The following is a 20,553-nucleotide window of genomic DNA, read 5'->3' on the forward strand; positions in this document are numbered from 1 at the left end:
GCCACTCACCAACGGAGGACTACGACGGTCAGCAATTTTAGAATAGCCACGAAGAAAACGGGTAAAGGAAAGGGGTTTACGGAAGATGCTACTGCTTAACACGCCATGCCAACAAAAGCTTGCTCTTTTTATTTCAGCCGCAACGAGGACAAGGAGACCTGTGGAAAGTAAGCATAAACGGCCGTCACTTGGAAATGTAACGTGTGTTCACTATGAAGGCGTAAAACATAACGTCTAATAGATGTGTGATCATCGTAGGTTAAAGTTTCAATTACACGTATGAGCCTTACGGCTCTAACCGCTGGTGAACATCGCTTGTAAATGAACGCTTTTGTACCTATTGATATCATTTAAGGGTAGGAATACAAGTGGTTTAATGCGAAGAGTTGTTGTTACGGGCAAACGAGGCAATCGCACCGCATCTTACTCGGAATCTGAAACAGCCCCTTCCGGCCCTGTGGAGGGAGTAGGGTACGGCACAACACGGCGAGAGCAATGAAACTGCACAAAAATTTCCAGTATATGTATACTGACAGAACTTGTTCACAGTCCAATAGTCCCCAAATACTGTTCCTCGAAGGCTATTTCGCGAGATATTTTTTGAACAATCCCTGATGATATGAGATAATATAGCCTGAACGCCATACAAGCAACAGGTCGAAGTGAGACATAGCTTTAGGTGCATGTAGGTCAGGACGGCCGGATTTAGTGTTTGTCAGAATAGAACGCGCAGTTTGAGAATTATCGAAGTGTTTTTCGCAGTGTTTACTGTGCTGCGTTAGGACTTCCATGGGTGTATGCTCTCCTGCTCGTCTGCACTGTCATATCCTCCCAGTGTATGCCGCTGCTAACTTCAAGGATGTTCTGCAATGCCGCTGGGAATTCTTTGACCTATATGTTGAAGAAGACGGGCGATGCGCCTTTTGTTTCAGAGTACCTCTGAAGCCTAGGCATAGAAGTCAGCTCGAATTGGTGACGCTGTGAGCATTGATATTGTCACGAAGACAAGGACGATGCAGTTGTCTTGAATGAGAAACACGTTTATTGGAGCGAACTTGTACTCCCCTAACAACTCAGAAGAATACAGAGGCGGCGAAGCAGCGGTCAACAAAGTGACTTGCACAGGCGAGTGTCGTCGAATCGAATGCCCCGGCGTCCGCACTGCAGGCTTTTTATCTTTTGGCGCGCGTGGTTCTCGAAACGTCGATTCGCATCGAGAACATAGTAGATCCAAGAAGATTATTCTGGGCTGTTCATGTTAGATCGGAATGCTCTCCCTATCACAACAGATAACACATGCGGCACAGAAAGAAAGAATGGAACACGCGCTTCCCTTGGCGCAGAGATAACACAGACCGGCGCAGCCGGGCGGTAAAAGCAAAACACAAATAAACAAACCCAATGTATGGTTCGCGGCATTACCCCCCCTCTAAGAGGGCATCGACCCGATGCTAACATAAGCGACAGTCCGAACAAATGAAAATAAAAGTTCGTCATCGTCCATAGAAAGGTTTTAAGCGAACGACGTGGACGACTTCAGGCCGCGTGCGTTGTCGTACTGTGCCGGAGTCACCATCGGGGATCACTTCGTAGGTAAGTTGGCCAACACGTCGTAGAATCTGGTAGGGTCGGAAATACCGTCGCAGGAGCTTCTCACTGAGTCCGCGTCGTCGGATGGGAGTCCAAACCCACACACGATCCCCTGGTTGGTACTCGGCGTCTCGGCGTCGGAGGTTGTAGCGGCCCGCATCCAACAGCTGCTGGTCCGTTATACGAACTCGAGCGAGCTGGCGGGCCTCCTCCGCACGTTGAAGATATCCGTGGACGTCGGCGTTGAGGTCGTCGTCTTCTACGTGCGGAAGCATGGCGTCGAGCATCGTAGTCGGCCTTCTACCGTAGACAAGCTCGAACGGCGTCAGCTGTGTCGTCTCCTGGATAGCCGTGTTGTACGCAAACGTGACATACGGGAGCACTTCGTCCCAAGTCTTAAGTTCAACGTCAACGTACATTGACAGCATATCTGCGATTGTATTGTTCAGACGTTCTGTTAGTCCGTTCGTTTGGGGGTGGTACGCCGTCGTTCTTCGGTGATCCGTGTTGCTGTAGCGTAATACTCCTTGCATCAGCTCCGCAGTAAATGCCGTTCCGCGGTCTGTGATTAGGACTTCCGGGGCTCCATGTCGCAGCACAACTTGGCTTATAAAGAACTTCGCCACTTCTTGTGCAGTCCCCCTCGGAAGAGCGGCGGTCTCTGCGTAGCGCGTCATGTAGTCTGTCGCTACGACAATCCACTTGTTCTGTGATCGTGACGTAGGGAACGGGCCTAAAAGGTCCATTCCAATCTGTTGAAATGGTCTCGATGGGACGGCGATCGGTTGCAGAAGTCCGGCGGGTCTTGTCGGCGGCGTTTTTCGTCGCTGGCAGTCACGGCAGCTCCGGACGTAGTGGGTGACGTCAGAGGTAAGGCCGGGCCAGTAGTACCTCGCCTTGATTTTTCCAATAGTGCGGGCTGTGCCCAGATGTCCGGAAGACGGGTCGTCGTGGCACGCTTCCAAAATTTCGTCACGAAGGTCCGCGGGGATGACGAGAAGGTAATTCGCTCTTGTTCCGGGGCTAAAATTCTACTTCACAAGGACGGAGTTTCTCAGGCTGAATGCTGGTAAGCTGCGTTTGAAGGTCCTAGGAACGGCAACGTTGCATCCCTCGAGGTACTCGATTATGACGCGTAAGTCGGGGTCGGCACGCTGCTGGGCGGCTAGGTCGCTCTCCGTCACGATCCCGAAGAACGCGCTGTCTTCATCAGAGTCTTGTGGTGGTGGGTCGACGGGGGCGCGGGACAGGCAGTCGGCGTCGGAGTGTTTCCTGCCGGATTTATAAACGACTGTAACGTCGAACTCCTGCAGGCGCAAGCTCCACCGCCCAAGACGGCCAGAGGGGTCCTTCAAATTGGCGAGCCAACACAGCGCATGGTGGTCTGTTACAACCTTGAATGGCCTTCCATACACGTATGGGCGAAATTTTGAAATCGCCCATATAATAGCCAGGCACTCTTTCTCAGAGGCAGAATAGTTTTTCTCCTCTTTCGACAGACCACGGTTGGCATAGGCGATTACCCTTTCGCAGCCGCTTTGCTTTTGGACAAGGACGGCACCCAAGCCTATATCACTGGCGTCCGTGTGCATTTCCGTTTCGGCATTTTCGTCGAAATGAGCAAGCACGGGCGGGCTTTGCAGGCGTTTTTGCAGATCGCAGAATGCTTTTTCTTGGTCGTTTTCCCAGCTGAAAGGGATGCTATCTTTCGTCAAGCGCGTGAGTGGCTCTGCAATGCGTGCGAAGTTTGCGACGAAGCGCCGGTAGTATGCGCACAGCCCGAGAAATCTTCGCACGCCCTTCTTGTCTTTCGGTCTTGGGAAGTTCGCAATGGCTGAAGTTTTTGCAGGGTCAGGTAGGACTCCCGCGGCGTTGACGACGTGGCCCAAGAACTTGAGTTCCCCGTATGCGAAACGGCACTTTTCAGGCTTCAGCGTCAACCCCGACGTACGAATGGCCTCGAGTACAGACTCCAACCTTTCAAGGTGTTCGTCAAAAGTCCGGGCGAATACCACTACATCGTCGAGGTATACGAGGCAGGTGTGCCACTTAAGGCCAGCTAGCACAGTGTCCATGACTCTTTGAAACGTCGCTGGTGCTGTGCACAGCCCAAACGGCATCACCTTGAACTCGTATAGGCCGTCTGGGGTTATAAATGCAGTCTTCTCTCGGTCTCTCTCGTCCACTTCAATTTGCCAGTAGCCGGTCTTCAGGTCCATCGATGAGAAGTAATTCGCGTGGCAGAGGTGGTCGAGGGCGTCGTCGATTCGGGGGAGGGGGTACACGTCCTTTTTCGTGATTTTGTTCAGTCGCCGGTAGTCAACGCAAAACCTTAATGTGCCGTCTTTTTTTTTTTTTACGAGTACGACGGGCGCAGCCCAGGGGCTTTTCGATGGCTGTATAATGTCGTCGCTGAGCATGTCGTCGACTTGAGTGCGGATGGCTTCCCGTTCGTGTGAAGAGACGCGGTACGGTGACTGTCGGGTAGGTCGGGCTCCATCTTCGGTTATTATTCGGTGCTTCGCTAGAGGGGTCTGACGTAGTTTTGCGCTCGACGAAAAACATTCGCTATAGCGACGCAGCAAAGCAAATAATTTTTCCATTGTTCTTGCGGTAGCGCCGGATTCACGTCGAATGGCTGCGGGAGCTTGAAGGTTTCTACGGGTGTGCTTTCAAAGTCGGCGACCGCGATCACGTCACTTGCTTCTTGCGTTTCTTCGAAGAATGCAATTGCCGCGCCCTTGTTTAAATGCTGGTACTCCTCGGTGAAATTAGTAACCAAAATGTGGGATTGGTGTTCCTTGAAGCGCGCAATGCCTCTTGCGACAGACACACCACGGTCGAGAAGCACCCTTCGATCAGTGTCTACGATAGCGTCGACGTCAGGAGCACCATCTTCACAGTAGACTGCGACCATCAAGCTTGCGCGGGGTGGCAGGGTGACATGATCATCGGCAATCCTTACAGCAGCACGTCGTTCGGGGTTCGGTTCCGGCGTCATGGAGTGATGGGGGGAAAACGTTATTGACTTAGTCTGCAGATCGATTATTGCACCGTTGTCCATCAAAAAGTCCATCCCAAGAATTACGTCGCGGGAGCAGTTAGGGAGAACGACGAACGCCGCAGGGTACGTTGTGCCGTGTATGGTGACGCGCGATGTGCACGTTCCACTTGGCGTCACGAGGTGGCCTCCTGCTGTGCGTATGTGCGGACCGTCCCATCTGGTCATAACTTTCTTCAGTTTAGACGCAAATGGTCCGCTCATTACCGAATAGTCAGCTCCCGTGTCTACGAGGGCGACTACGTCAAAGCCGTCGACGGACACCTTGACGTCAGATGCAGTCTTCCTCGAGTTCCGGGTTCGTCGGGGCGTCGTATCTCGCTACGTGTTGATGGTCGGGCACTGTGCAACGTCGTTGTCGTCGTCTTCCCAACCGACGTCTCGGTCAGGTCGGGTACGCGTAGCGCCGTGTAGCTGTCATCGTGTTCGGGAGTCTCGTCACAGTTAGTTCGGGTCGTCGGGATGAGGGCATGTCGTGAATCACTGTCTTCAGCGCGTCCTTGCGTCGTTGGAGGGTTTCCAGTTTTTCTCCGTAGAGCAACTTCACCTCCAGAAGTTGCCGCCTTTAGTTTCCCCCGCGTGGGCTGGGAGACCTTCTACGTGCGAAGTCAGCACTGCTACGGCGGTCCGGCGACTGGTACGGGTAGGGCGACGGCGAACGGTTGAAACGGGCTGGTCCATGGCTGGTGTTCGACAGGTATTCTTCAATCTCGGATGGGTGCTGGCCGGGTCGGGGGCGTGGTGCGTCGACGGAGAAACCACGTAGTCCGAGTCTCTTGTATGGGCAGCGACGGTAGATGTGGTCGGCCTCTCCGCAGTGGTAGCACAGAGGACGATTATCCGGTGTTCGCCATACGTCAGTCTTCCTCGGCGTCTGGGTTTGTGCTACCGGGGGTCGGGCGGGCGACAGTGGGCGGCGGTAGGGCGGGACCTCTTGACGACGTGCCTCTTGACGACGTGTTGGAGCAGGGCGGGGTCGGTGAACAGCCGCGGAGTACGTCATAGCTTGGGGCTCGCAGTGTACTTCGGATGCCACAGAAGTTCCCAAAGCGTTTTGAACTTCTTCCCGGATCACGTCAGTTAGGCAAGCGACTTGGGGTTGCGGCGTCGTCGGGAAAAGTTTCCGCAGCTCCTCTCTCACTACTGCGCGGATGGTCTCGCGTAGGCTATCAGCCGGAATCCGCATGTTGTCGACGTACTTCGCACTGGCCGCGCCAACAAATTCCGGTCATACTGCTTAGCACGCATTTCGAGAGCCTTCTCAATCGTGCTGACTTCGGTCACGAATTCAGCGATGGTTTTGGGCGGGTTGCGGACAAGTCCAGCAAACAGCTCCTCCTTCACACCGCGCATCAAGAAGCGTAACTTCTTTTCTTCCGTCATTTCGGGATCCGCGCGGCGAAATAGTTGTTTCATCTCCTCAACGAAGATCACGACCCCTTCGTTGGGGTGTTGTGTCCGAGTTTCAAGCAAAAGCGCAGCTCGCTCTTTTCTCACAACGGTAGTGAATGTCTTAAGGAACTCCCTTTTGAAGTGAGTCCAGTCGGTCAAAGAACTCTCATGGTTCTCGAACCAAGTTCGAGCAGCATCTTCTAAGTAAAAGAAGACATGACGGAAAGTTTCTTCGTCGTCCCACCTGTTGAAGATGCGGACGCGCTCCAGCTTCTCCAACCATTCTTCGGGGTCTATAGCGGGGGCTCCCCGTAACGATGGCGGTTCCCGGGGCTGCTGCAGGACGATTGGCGACGTTGTTTCTTGAACCATGGTGTTGGTTGCAGCGTTCCTTTTCTTGGGCCCTTCTGGCATCAAACCGAACTCGGGTGGTAAATCTTGCAGGCGGAAGCTGGCTCTTGTTGGACTGGCTTGGCGGCTTCCCGAGGTTGTAGTGGGCATGAAGGGTGCGTACCCCGCACACCAGATGTCACGAAGACAAGGACGATGCAGTTGTCTTGGATGAGAAACACGTTTATTGGAGCGAACTTGTGCTCCCCTAACAACTCAAAAGAATACAGAGGCGGCTAAGCAGCGGTCAACAAAGTGACTTGCACAGGCGAGTGTCGTCGAATCGAATGCCCCGGCGTCCGCACTGCAGGCTTTTTATCTTTTGGCGCGCGTGGTTCTCGAAACGTCGATTCGCATCGAGAACATAGTAGATCCAAGAAGATTATTCTGGGCTGTTCACGTTAGATCGGAATGCTCTCCCTATCACAACAGATAACACATGCGGCACAGAAAGAAAGAATGGAACACGCGCTTCCCTTGGCGCAGAGATAACAGAGACCGGCGCAGCCGGGCGGTAAAAGCAAAACACAAATAAACAAACCCAATGTATGGTTCGCGGCAATATCATGACGAGAAGACGAAGATGTGAGTAGGACCCGCCCCTGTGAACGCAATCATCGACAACTAAGAAGGTGTGCGTCGCGCTGATTGCGCGGGCTTGGTCACGAACGTCATCTTGTAAATGGAGCGCTTCTTATCTACCATGAATCGTTTCATTTGTTCTCCCGCCTCGTAAAAGTATTGTTGGGAAACCTGGGGCTTTATTGTTGAACCTCAGTACGATATTTAGCGAAAAGTGAAGAGAGGAATATTTTAGAGTATTCACAGAGGGTGACACTCCGAGACAGGTGGCATCAGCATTGCTGACGCGGCACGCTGACCTAACAACTGTTTTCCGTATACTTTTCGACCAAGCAGACCCTAACAGCTTGCACCTAAAGCTGCAAGCTGTTTCAGTATAAAAAAAAGATAATTGGTGTGAGGGGATTCCCTTCAACATTGGCCCTTCGATAGTACTTTATTGAACGTAACCATGTTGACATTTTAAGTTGAATGCTAATTTTAACTGCATAACTGCATTTATCTAGTTTCCGTTAACGTCATCCTTGGTTTCAGGTTGCTTGGTATATTTGATTCTTCCTTCTAGTCCACAATATAAATAAATTCAGATGAAGGTTTCATACCGTGACAACAAAATTACATAGATTCTAACAGGACAACATGTTGCCAACGCCGATAGTTGTGTTAATCAGAATTACAACTTCACGAAGCCTTCAAAAATACCGGAAACAGGTTTCAAGGCGTAACAAGGCTTGCTTGGGTTAACCACCAGCACTCTTTCCCAAACAAAAGGGCTGGACACGGCCCTTCCCACGCCCGAAAAATAAACTGCCTGAACAAGTACACGTTTGCTGCTGGTGGCGGAAACACATGAGTGCACTGCTAGGTCCAGTGAACAAAATATAAATAAGCCATCAATAAAAAAGGCAGCTTCTCCACTCCGTGGATGATGGCGAGGATGCGGAGTACGGGGAATCGAAATGACGTTTAAGTTGCGCCCCGAGTGACATCCGATGTGCGCCCCGACCGTCATTCGATTTGAGCCGTGAGTTGCAACCTGATTACTCCCTAAATGAAACTGCAACTCACGGCTCAAATCGAATTTTGCTTGATTTTCGCTTGATTGTTGTGTGCGCATGGATGGACGCGGACGGACACTGGGAGGTCCTAAGGTACTCCGCGCCGTTACAGGCGAGGGGGTAAGCTGTTTGACTCTGGGGTACTAACTCACGGTCGTATCCCGATGGGTAAGACGACTGACACTAACTCTGTCTGGTCTACCAGACGCAGGCTCGAATCGTGCTGGTGCCTGTGTGATTTTTGCGATTGCAAATGCTATGCACGCGGACGCGGACGGACATTGTGCGGTCTTAAGGTACTCCGCACCTAAAACAGGAAACAGCGGCAATATAAACACACGTAATCTGCATCTGTGTGCATTTGCTTTCTGTTAACCTCTTTTTTATCGTATGCAAGTTCGAACCCAGCCTCGCTGATCCTGTTGTCTGCTGGCTGTGAAATAGAAAATGCTTATGTGTCGGCATGTTGGTTTTCCTTAAAGGGACACTGAAGTCAAAATACAAATTGCTAATAAATTAGCTCAGCGAGAACAATAATATACCCCTCTTCCGCGTAGCGTTTTTCAAAAAAGAGTAGACGGTAGTGAAAACGTGAAGACAGGTCCCGCCACTGTATATGGCGCGAAAATTGCACCGGAAGAGCCTCAATCGTCAGGCATGCGGAACGCCTGTCCCTGACTGCCGCTGAATGGCGCTACTCGTCCATACTTGGGCGGAGATACCATTTTTGACGAAGCGTCCGAGCTACGCACGAGCGGTTGGTCCGACGCGAACAATCATGCGACCTCAAAAGGATAATATATTTTAAAGCAAACCTTTACTACTTTCGTCCAGCGGTGTCGCCGCGGGTGCGCAAGAGCACCTTTTAACCGCAAACACACACCCTGCCACACACCACTTGAAGTGCATCGCGTGATTCCCCGCGCCCGCTGTCCGCGCTGCGCACAAGGCCCCGTTTTACGTAGTTCTGCTCAGCTAGCGGTGGCGGCCCACGCGCTTGCAGCCGCTCAGCTGATCGGCAGCTGACCAACACCGCCGCCTCCCACGCATTTGCCACTGGGTCGTCTCGGGCTGCGGTACTCGTCTCGCGCCCGGCGAAGAGGAACGCCGCGTTCGTCGGGAATGAAAGTGAGGCTGGCCTCCTTCTGTGAGCGTTGCAAGGGACCGAACTGCGTTGAGCCGTGGTCGGCAATATAGCTACATCAAAGTTTAACTAAACAAAACCAAGACTTAACCAGACGAAGCCAAGTTTTTGCTTTCCATATCCAAGGTTAGCTGAGCATTTTTCTTCAACACAGCGCCAATACCGATCACGGGCCCATGAATGAACATTTTTCTTAGTGTTCCGTAGCTGCAAGGTACGTGGCAGCTCGAAAAACACGATTGATTTGACAGAAAACAGACAAAACCACTCGGTACATGGTAGCGTTGTATTCGGTTGCTTAAATTCCGCTGTACATCACCGCTGCAAGCTTGCTTCCTGTTTTTCATTACGCAAGCAGCGGCTGCAGTCGCTGTTTGCATCACGTTTCATCATCCTTTGATTTGCAGTTTCCCAGCAATTCAGGCGTCTTTCGGCACCGAATCAACGTTAAAATGTCCATGGGAAGGCGATAAGTTTGTTTGAAACCGATGTTCTGGTTGCCCTCAGTGTCTCTTTAAAGGTCCCCAGGTACAATGAATTTTGTAGCGTAAGCTACACTGGCCGAGGTTCAGCAGTTTCGCGTGGACCTTGAAGGACCGTGCTGCGCAAGCGCGAGGAGCACTGGGTTGGATTTGGATTGGATTTGATTAAATTGGATTGTACTGGATTTGGATTGGATTAAAATAAATTAGATTGGATTGGAAACCCAATCCAATTGGAGTACGGGTGTGTAGAGAATTGGGTCTGCACATTCACCGGTCTGCGCATTCCAGACGAGTGATGTCATAGCCGTGGCAGGCGCACTGGCGCCGGCGCGTGCCCAGTGCCCAGCTGTGCGCCTCCGTTACGCAGTAGCCAAGTCTGACGCTTCGCCGGAGCCGCTTGATAGCCGTTTCGCGTGGCTCCTAGAGAGCCGTGCTGCGCATGCGCGAGGAGCAGTGACTGGACTGGACGGGACTGGACTGGACTGGACTGGATTGGATTGGACTGGACTGGACTTGATTAGATTGCATTGGATTGGAAATCGTTTTAGCAGCAGTAAGCATGATAATAAGCTAATCCTGGACAACCACGAAAACTAAGAATAACCAGCTGAACCTTAGGTCACGCTACGTACATCCTGGCATAGCCGAGCTAAGCCACTGCTAATTTTTTACTTAGCTCTGGGTTCATACACTTCAAAGTTATACTTACAGCAGATTAGTTACCGACTACACACCACTGTCTTCGCGCCAGCTTGATGCGATGATTTCCTATTGTTATTTCACAGCGAAGCTGTAGGTCGAGCCTTTTCGTCTTTCTGGCGTCGGTCGTTCGTCACACAGTGGTAGGTGCAGGTCCCCACACCCGCCGGTTGCCTGGGTCTGGGAACCGCCTGACCGGTGGTTCCTAGACCCACCGATAGAGGACGTAGTGGTCTCGAAGAGGCTGGTTCCCTTACCTCCCTTAGGGGAGGGACAGTGGAGTGAGCCTCGCGCAGCTGACGTTTATCTGCCGGTTTCTTTGCGCCAATCAACCGTAGAATTGGCGCTGCGACGACGCTACCATTTTCGGGCGAGCACCCGCTTACGTTCGAGCCGACGCAAGACAGCCAAAGCTCCCTGTTTCAGCAGATTCTACTCTGGGTGGAACTGGGTTGAGTTTTAACAGCAAAGCTGTTCTTGGTCGACATTTTCATGGGACGATGCGTAGTAACGCGGGCAGTGATTTGGAGAGAACATGCCCTGGCGAGCGGGAGAGCACGCGCCGAACACACGTGCAGCAAGTGTAAAAAACTCTTTTTTTTTTACTTTCTTTACAAGCATTTCTACACTACTAAACCTGGTGGAAATGTTTCTATTTGTCAACATTGTTGAGCGAAAAGTTATACACATTCTTGCTCCAAGGCCTCTATACAAAACTCATACTTGCATTGTTCGTTTAATTAAAAATTCATGGCTGCTTGATTTTTGTGATAGCCATGTGAAAAAATGCTTCTTTCAAAATGTCTAGAAAAAGCACTCACGGCGCCCCCTAATGGGAGCATTCCAAGTTCAAACGTAACAAAAAGGTTCTTGTAGATGGCGCGAGCACAGGAACACGGTGAAATTGAATTATGGCTAGCAGGAATTGATCTGCTGGCTTTGAGAAGTTCTATGAAGCTTAGACTTCAGTGTCAGTTTCAGTTTATTATTCGTTCAAAATAACAAAGTTCACAGTCAGTAGTATGCAGACGAGGATCCCAAAGTCGGGCGGCTGCAGCGGGTCCCTCTTGTTATAAGAAAACATGAGGTCAGTGAAGCTACGCTATTTTTTTTTTTCGTTTACCGCACGCTCTTCCCTTTCCGACCTTCAGCTGTACTACGCTTATGTTAAGATTGTCAAACGCCCGTGACTGCGATCATTCTTCATGAGGTACTCCCTCAGCCTCGGTTTTTTCCCATGCGTCAATCGGGCGGCCAATTACTGTGACTCCATGGTGTAGCCGACGTTGCAGACGTCAGTTTCCCTGAAGAAGAAGAAGAACAAGAAGTTTATTTGTCGTAAAACAAAAGTTACAGTTCATTACATATGGTACTATTTTAGTGTGGTACAAAGACATGGAGCTGTAGTTTTATATTACTAAAAGCCTGCATCCTCCAGGAGCGTTGAAACATGCAGCACTCAAGATTTACCGTTGTTTAGCATAGAAACTTCCAGGAGTTTTTTACAAACTCAAGTTGTGTTTACCTTTTTGGTTTAAATCAATGAATGTGATTACCTGAGAAATAGGAGGACAGTTCCCTTCACGGAGCCTAACTAAAGCCCGGAGGTAAGGCGCCAAGTCAATGTGGGCAATTTTACGTTATAGCTTTGGTGAGAGTGGACAATTTACAAGAATTTCGTTGAAGGTTTCTATCGCAACGCCACTATATTACCAAAGGAGGCCAAAAGCTTCGGCGAATGCATAACCTTTAACGTTTTAAGGGCTGTTCATTACTATCATGACATTTCACCTCGTGATAACAATTTTTTTTTCTGTCGGCATACGCGCGCTATTCCAGGATGCCCTGCAGAAAATGAAGTTGGCACTCTGGTTGAAACTGCTTGTCATAGTCATCCACTACTTCCCAAACCTCGGGTGGTGGTACCAGTTCTTCAATCACGTAAGTAAATTGAGCGAGTCCGGTTCTTTCGTGCTTAGCGGATATACGCAGAAGTTGCCCACGGTTCGCCTAATACGCTCGCACACATTTACACGCACATACACACGCACCCGCGCACGCACGCAAGCGCACATGCGCACACGCTCACGCGCACGCACACACGTACGCGCACACGCACGCGCACGCACGCACCCACACACACACACACACGCGCACGCACACGCACACGCACACGCACACGCACACGCACATGCACATGCACACGCACACGCACACGTACGCGCACACGCACACGCACACACGCACGCACGCACACGCACGGACGCACACGCGCACGCACACATGCACATGCACATGCACACGCACACACGCACGCGCACGCAAGCGCGCGCACACACACGCACGCACACACACACATGCACGCACGCACGCACGCACACACGCACGCACGCGCACACGCACACGCGCACGTACACACACGCACGCACACACACATGCACACGCACGCACACACACGCACACTCACACGCGCGCACACGCACATGCACGCGCACGCACGCACAAAAGAAATAAACGTACCTAAATATAAAGGCACGGGTGAAACCCTTCTCCTTTGCCTTCCTCGGCGTTCTTGACCGCTGGGCTTTCTTTCTGTACTTATAAATGAGGCGTTTGTTTCGAAATGAGCCAAATCCACAAACAGAAACTAAGTCACATAAAGCTGCAGTGACAAGAAAAACTGGGCAACTTTCCCCTCATAAAAAGGCGGCAAGAAAATAGGTACGATAGCGCCCTGCAAGCGTGTGCGCAGGTCGTATAGTTCGTATCAAAAATGAGCCAGATCCTGCTGTTTCCCGGAGCTAAATGAGCCAAATCAATTTGCCCAATAGTAGGTTGCTTCTCGCTTCTGTGCTCGGACTGTTTCGTAGGCGTTTTGAAAAGATCTTTTTTTTTTTTTTGCTTTTCGGAGCTGGATTATCATGAATTAATACGGAAATGAGGAGATCGGCGAAGAATCTGTCCCCAAGCGTCGACGACAAAGTGAACGGAAGAAGTGAACGAAATGAAACTGAGAGATGTGAAACAATCATTTCATCTCGTCTCCCCCGTCCCCACGGAGTAACTCCGGTAGTATATTTTTACACCCATATCTACCATTTTATTCCTAACTAAACAGGCACCATTTATAAGCCCTGGCAAATCTCGCATCCCCCCCCCCCCCCCCTGGAGGTACGGACCGCTTCATTAAGGTGAAGAAGGACTTATGAACAGCCTTCTTGTGAAGCGTTTTGAAAATTCGTGGTAAGGCAATGAAGAGCTTGCTTACTTAGTGAGTGTCTTCTGGCGTGACCAAGAAAATTATACTATGGAAGAATTGCAAAAGAGTTGCCCAATCCTGTTAAGAGGACTCACCTTCTTTTCATGTACAGTTCTACTGTTCTGAAGCCCAGTCGCGTATGCTTAATTTTTTTTTCCACCTAAACTCCATCGCACCATTCTTGAAAGTCAAGTTGAATAAAGTTTTCTTAAGAATTCCGCATTAACTTGAGTGTCTCAATCGAATACGAACCAAATCCAAGCTGAGCACGCCAATATTGCTCAAATTCACCGCAAAATCTTTACTTAAGTGGTGCCAAAAATGTCCCCTAGCTGACATGTAAAACATACCATATAATACCTTTGACAGCATTGCATTCAGATCCGGTAAACAACCTCTGCTTTTTTCTCAAATTCACTATAGGTGTATTTGGTTAATTTCGAAAAAAAAAACTGGGCCAATTACACTAACGCTAAACCTCGGGAGGGGCGAAGCGTGCAGTGTATAGGTGTATTCAAACATTGCAAGTGTCCCTCTTGCCATACGGCGCGCGCTGATATACGCGACATCCCAAATACGCAGTTGAAGGAAAACTTAAATTCGAAATAGAGAACTGGAAATTTTAAAGTTAAGGCGAGTACGAAGCGTAATAGCAGCAAGCAAGCAACCGCGAACGAAAAACGAGTGTCCCGGTGTGTGCGTTTAGAAAGCGTTAAAATCTAGCGCAAGGCGTTATAAAACGAGTTTCCCGGTGTTTTATTACCATGACTACATGAGAATACGACGACATGAGACGCCTACAGCGCGAACCTCTCATGTGCTTCACCCCTAAACTGCCTCATCTGTTGGTAATGGGCTCATATAGTGTCACTAGATAAGCTTATCTAGTGACACTAGGCTCATACATGTCTGGACAATGACCCAAGCATTACGACTCAAGATGACCACGACGGCGACGACGACGGCGACGACGAAGCGGCTGACCCCTGTACATATCGTCAATACATCGCTCATGTTTCTCAAGTATCATTCCTATCACTCCTTCCTGCCTCCACGTAATCTGTTTGATGGAGTGTGCGTGTTCTTCCTAATCCAGGCCCCGCATCGCATCGTCTCGGCCTGGACGAAATCGTCGTGGGAACGCGGGCCATGTAGGGTCACCACCTACAAGCACAGGAAGCAAGTATATCAACATAAATACCCGAGAAAGTGGAGGGGAGCACAGCCCCTCCGGCATCATAGGGGTCATCGCACCAGACGCGTATTCTGGAGGTCGTGGATTCGGATCCCACCCGGCGGGCATGTTTTTCTCCATTTTTTCTTTCTTTCAAAAAACTGTGCCTGTTTCAAGGATAATAAAATTACCTACCACACATTCCCGCTTTGATTTCCTTAGCTTTCTTGACTGCCTATCCTTATTTCTGTCTGAATAAAACGAGCCCCTCATTTCCCACTCTGATTCGCTAGATGCATAGCGAGGGCCTCTGTTCTGGCATTCTTGGTGCCATAGGTAGCTCAAGAGGGTTCAACGCTGGTCGACCGCTCTCGACATGTCGTAGACGCTCGAGTCACGAGCCCGTACGAGCCCGGGACTCCAAACGATCCGGCGAAACAGCTCACTTTTCCTCCTTTCATGCAGTACATGGCTCAGGTTGCAATTTGAATTGCCGTCCTATTGCTCCCCATTGCCTCATCACAAGGGAAGGCTATGGCAAATCAAGAACGTCGCTGATAGCGCACACAGCACACAACACAGCACACAATATTCACGGAAAGGCACAGTACCCGAGGCTTTGCTTACTCGGGTAAACACAATCATGCAACTTCGCCGAACACAAATTTTCCTCTTGTCGGGAAATGTGAACCTGCTTTTCATTTATGTAAAGAACTGCCGTGACAGAATCGTGGTGCTGTACCGACATACCGAATCTGTAGACATTTTATAGCATTTTATCCCTGCTGTAATGTATACCTGACGTCATTGGCGGTCCCAGGGGAGGGGGGGAGCGAAGGGGGCGATCGCCCCCCCCCCCCCTTCCCCCGCAAAGAGGCCTTAGCTTCCTTTTTTTTTTTTTTTTAAGCATCCCACATGTGCGAGGTCGCAAACGTGCTGCGACCGTCATAAATGCGGGCTCGAGCCAGCCGTTTCACCACCAAAAGGGAGCCAAAAACCACTGTGTCGCTAAGTGATTTGTGCGCAAGCGGGTTACACCGCATACGCGGACTCGCCGGCATGGTTCTCCGCAGAACTTGCGCAAGGAGGGGAGTGGTTCTTTATTGCCCCCCCCCCCCCCCCCCGCCTCTTGCCCCCCCTCCTAAAAAAAAGTTCGGCCTCCTGGACGTAGGAGGCTGACTACGTCCCTTTCCAGCCCCCTTGACTGCTCAATAAAAATGTTTTTTACCCCCCCCCCCCTCCTCAAACCAATCTCTGGGACCGCTACTGCCTGACGTAGTCACATGAACCCGAATGACTTCTTTTCGTTTCCGTCACGGAGCTAAACTCAGGCTATGCTTTTCTACACAAGTCATGACACGGGCTCAGATATTACTCTTCTTTCATGTTTCAGAAACCTGTAAGTAGCGTCTAATTTCTCTCCTTCGTTTCTAAGCAGAGCACTGCGAAATCCCGAGGTTTCGGGTATGCCCGAGCCAGGAAGCTAATACGACCGTGTTTTTTTATCATACCAAAACGCACAAATTTCGATCCGTCCATCCATACTTTCTTTCATTAGTCTGTCTGTCTGTCTGTCTGTCTGTCTGTCTGTCTGTCTGTCTGTCTGTCTGTCTGTCTGTCTGTCTGTCTGTCTGTCTGTCTGTCTGTCTGTCTGTCGGCCTGTCTGTCTGTCTGTCCGCCCGTGCGTCCGTCCGTTCACCCGTTTTATCAGCCGCTTGGTGGAGAAAAAAGAAGTCTTGAACAACTATACATAGGCGAAATCTTTCGAAACTGCAGTCCGGTATGATAGTTTATACTTGTGAACATTGTTCTGCAAAAAGAAACCGTGAGGCATATTTGATACACAATAATAATGCCAAACAGATACTAGAAGTGTTCTTCCAAATCAAAATACATTTGGGCTTGATGTCTCCGCTTTGCAAGTAAAAAAAAAATACTCGCTAGGAACTATTTTTGACAAGTGATACAAAACAAGATCACGCTGCAGCGTGAGGCAGTTTCCCAGGCCGAAGACAAGCAAAAGTGGCAACAAATGGCGCGCGAGTAGTGCGATTGCGGCTACAGTGAACTGAGTTGAGCACCCGACATGGCGTTTATCAACGGAGGAAAGGGCCTGGAGGAGAATAGCCTAGAGGGGGGAGAGGAGAGAGAGGAGAGGCACTTACGTGACAGGAGTGATAGAAGGCTATCGTCTTTCTACGACATTTTCAGCGAAGCGAGCAGACACAGAGCCAGTGCTTTTTTTTATGCTTTGTTTTTGGTAGGGAGGATTCTGACAGGCTCCTGAATCATCCTTTCGCCAATACGGACACCCTCCCACATAGGGAGATACTTCCAAACGTACGAAAAAGAACTGCGGTAGTTATAGCTAAGGAACGCCTTCAGAGAAGTTGCACACTGCTATAACAGCGGGTATAAATATTTTTCGCCGGTTTCTATACGCTGTTTTCATGCCCCCGGTTCGTGTGCTCTGAAGGTGGTTAGGAGGTGTCGTTGCGTTTCGTTACAAGTTAGAGTGAACTGGCCAGCATGTCAATGAACCTGAAAATCTCTAGCATAAAAAACTGCGCCCTTAACATTGTTCTTTGTTTTTATTTACAGCTTCTGAGAAGCTTCCTTGAATCGAAGTCATGGAAAGACGTAAGTGATTATCACGTCATGGAAAACTTCCTAACCATTTGCAGTGGCAGCCAGGAGCCCCTCTATAAGCTGTCAATTCCCTGTTTCCAAGGCAGGCAGTTTCCACGGCCACGTTAGTCTCAAAAAGCGGCAGGAATTTTTGGGTGCTGTTGGCCGGTACATCCTCCACCTGAACATGGGGTGTACTTTGAGAAAAGAAAAGATGTCATGCGTTTCAGAAAGCATTGCGTATTTGGCCGTAGACCAACACCGCTGATAAATTGTTTTGCCTTCTAATATGGGCCTTGCCACGTTGTTTCCTGTGTATTGATTAATCAAATCAAATCCAATCATTTTTATTTCGAGTATCGACGTGACACTGAAGGGAACGCAGACATAAGGCACTAAGGCTTCACATGGACTGCGCCCCTTTAACACTAACATATAATCGATATCTTCGGACATATGGCAGCATATGCTAAAAAATCGATGCTACACATTTTAACTATATTGAATGCGATGGCAATAATATAACATGTCAGTTTGGTATGCCGTGCGTGTATTATCTTTCTTCTTATAGTTTTGCAGCAGTGTAGCAGAGCAGTTTCTCTTTTACAGTCTTCCCGAAACCAGCTACCCCGCAAGCTGACTAACCTGGAATCACTAATGGTGAAACAGTGATAACTTGATTGCAGCAAACTAAGCTGCTGCTAAGCTTCACGCAAGACACCCAACAGGTGTGGAGCTGCCGGGAAGAAAACTCGTTTATCTAAATGTCATGAAAGGACTCCGATTCGACGAACAATCTTAGAAAACAGATTTACAAGCGTTGCACGCATTTTTAAAAGAAACTGGCACATGGTTGAACTCGAACCCATTAATATCCTGTGAAAGGAGGGCCCTGTAGTCCTTATATTCGATACCCTCCGGTATACGACAACAGCGCTCCTCTCGAATTTCAGGATTTCTGGCTTCAATATCCCGTTTCCGCTTCCCCCACTATTATAGTATTCTAGTTCACTGCAACCTCGCCAACGAGAACTCACCAGCATATCAGTTTCAATGTGCGTGTGGTCTGCCAGCTCGGTCGTGATAAATGAAAATGGGAGCACGAAATGGTTACTGTTGCATAGAAACCATTACATAAAATAACTGTAAATTAAAGCACGTCCAATCGGTGATTCGAACTTGCTCACTGTGACGCAATAAATACAGTGCTTCAGGCCACTCAACCATGCCACCAAGGTTCACTTGGAGGAAATATGAAGTCTATATCCTAAAAACTGTTTCTTTTTTTTTTTCATTTCAGCAATCCCAGTATCTTAAATGAGTATTTCTCGAACACCGCTTGTGCAGTAAGCTTCAACCGAATTCTCACGAATATCTAGTTATTGGTTAATGCGTTCATTAGGGTAAAAAGCGATCGCAAATGTGTCGTCGTAATGCTGACCGCTGTCCTAATTTATCCTGCGCGAAACCACGGTTCCCGCACCTTGTTTTTACACTTCACAAGAAAAGTTTTGTTTTATTTTAATTACTCATTACCAACATTAACCCGCTGCCTCTTCTCCCAGCCTTAACTGGTCTTACATTTCCAACGAACCTACCAATTGGACAGGCGTGTGTAGCTTGCAGTTCTAGTGAAGCGAGTCAGCGAAGTGCCGCAAGTGCGCTTGCGTGGAGCTACTTTTACAGTATCCACTTTACCAAGCGTGATGCAGTCAACCAAGGAACAGACTAAAACCACATTCTGCTTGATACAAATCTCGTTATGTCTTCGTTTTACTGGGACAGGGAATTGCGACGACCTGCCTGCGGCCGGCCGACTTATTCCGTTTGAGGCACGGTGAGCCGCAAAGTAGTTGCAGTCAAGCCAAGCCTAAAGGAGTGAGCGCAGGGCCGTAGTCAGAAATTTTTTTCGGAGGGGGTTATGGGATTTGGGAAGGGGATAGTCTTGCCAAAAGCAACAGTAAGTATTGCTAACGCGCTGCCTGGAAAAGATTTCGGGAGGGGTTCGAACCCCCAAACCCCCCCTCTGGCTACGGCCCTGAGTGAGCGGCAAAAGAAACCATGAAAGTTCGCCAAACGCGGTATGCAGATAAGGACAGCACTTTAGAATAAATTAAGTGGCGTAAACGCACTGGAAGTTGTCGAAACATGACTCGTGAACTCGAGACTTCGATTTGCGCAAATAATAGCAGGGTGTTTAAAAATAACCTTAGTGCCCATTTAAAGGGGCTGCGAAGACAAAATACAAGCTTGGTTCATTTGAAATACTGCTTTGTCCCGCTAACAATAATAGCAATTTTCTCGAAGACATCGAAAAAATAGTAGAGATATTAAAGAAAACATGCAAAGCAGTGGTGACCCCCTAGCCACAGTGTGGCAACTTTTCTATGACGTCACACAATCTTGTTTGTGCGGTTGACGGCAGCCGAACTAGCCCATCGCTAAGACACATGATTACAGGATTGTAGTGTGGCCGCTATCTCTGCTTGATTGCATCACTCGAATGCTAACGTGCCCTTAAAGGGGCCCTGCGACACTTTTGGTAAGCGCTTTCACTCTTTCTTTCGCGCCTGGAGCCACTGTGAGGGCTGTAGTTACCGCCGCATGGAGCGGCTTTGTGAGATTTGCTCGTCGCACCAGACACGCCTTCCATTGCTGCTTTTCTTTTGTGGGTTTTTTTAAATTGGCTATCGAAAAGCGTTCATTGTTACAACTGAAGGAAAACCGGCCAACAACCGCTACACGGCCTTAGTGACGTAATTCGAGCCGTTGAAGAACATCAAGACTTGTAAAGAGTGAAATTTTTTTTGGGTGAGTTTACAAATTATCTGGTGGGCATAGAGTAGTAATTTTTGGCTGAGGTACTTCGCTACACGGCCTTAGTGACGTAATTTGAGCCGTTGAAGAACATCAAGACTTGTAAAGAGTGAAAAATCTTTTGGGTTAGTTTGCAAGTTATCTGGTGGGCATAGAGTAGTAATTTTTGGCTGAGGTACTTCGCGACACCCTCAATCTAAGTACTGGGTGTGTTCAGGGGCTACATTCTGCAAGCATTTAAGGTTTCAAGAAAAGTTGAAACAAGTGTAGCAGG

At 49.4% G+C, this 20,553-nt stretch overlaps 1 protein-coding gene across 1 annotated transcript in view; it reads left to right on the forward strand.

Annotated features, from left to right (window-relative positions):
* Nucleotides 1-144: 144 nt before the first annotated feature.
* Nucleotides 145-20,553, forward strand: part of LOC144146320 (uncharacterized) — a 39,667-nt gene continuing 19,258 nt past the window's right edge. The window contains exons 1-3 of the mRNA XM_077678278.1: nt 145-167; nt 12,241-12,342; nt 17,436-17,474. Of these exons, the coding sequence (XP_077534404.1) occupies nt 12,256-12,342; nt 17,436-17,474 (126 nt within the window). The 5' untranslated portion in view covers nt 145-167; nt 12,241-12,255. The remainder of the gene's footprint in view (nt 168-12,240; nt 12,343-17,435; nt 17,475-20,553) is intronic.

The sequence above is a fragment of the Haemaphysalis longicornis genome, unplaced genomic scaffold (assembly GCF_048455015.1).
Source record: "Haemaphysalis longicornis isolate Haplotype H1 unplaced genomic scaffold, Haemaphysalis longicornis Haplotype H1 scaffold_7, whole genome shotgun sequence".
Lineage (NCBI taxonomy): Eukaryota > Metazoa > Arthropoda > Arachnida > Ixodida > Ixodidae > Haemaphysalis > Haemaphysalis longicornis.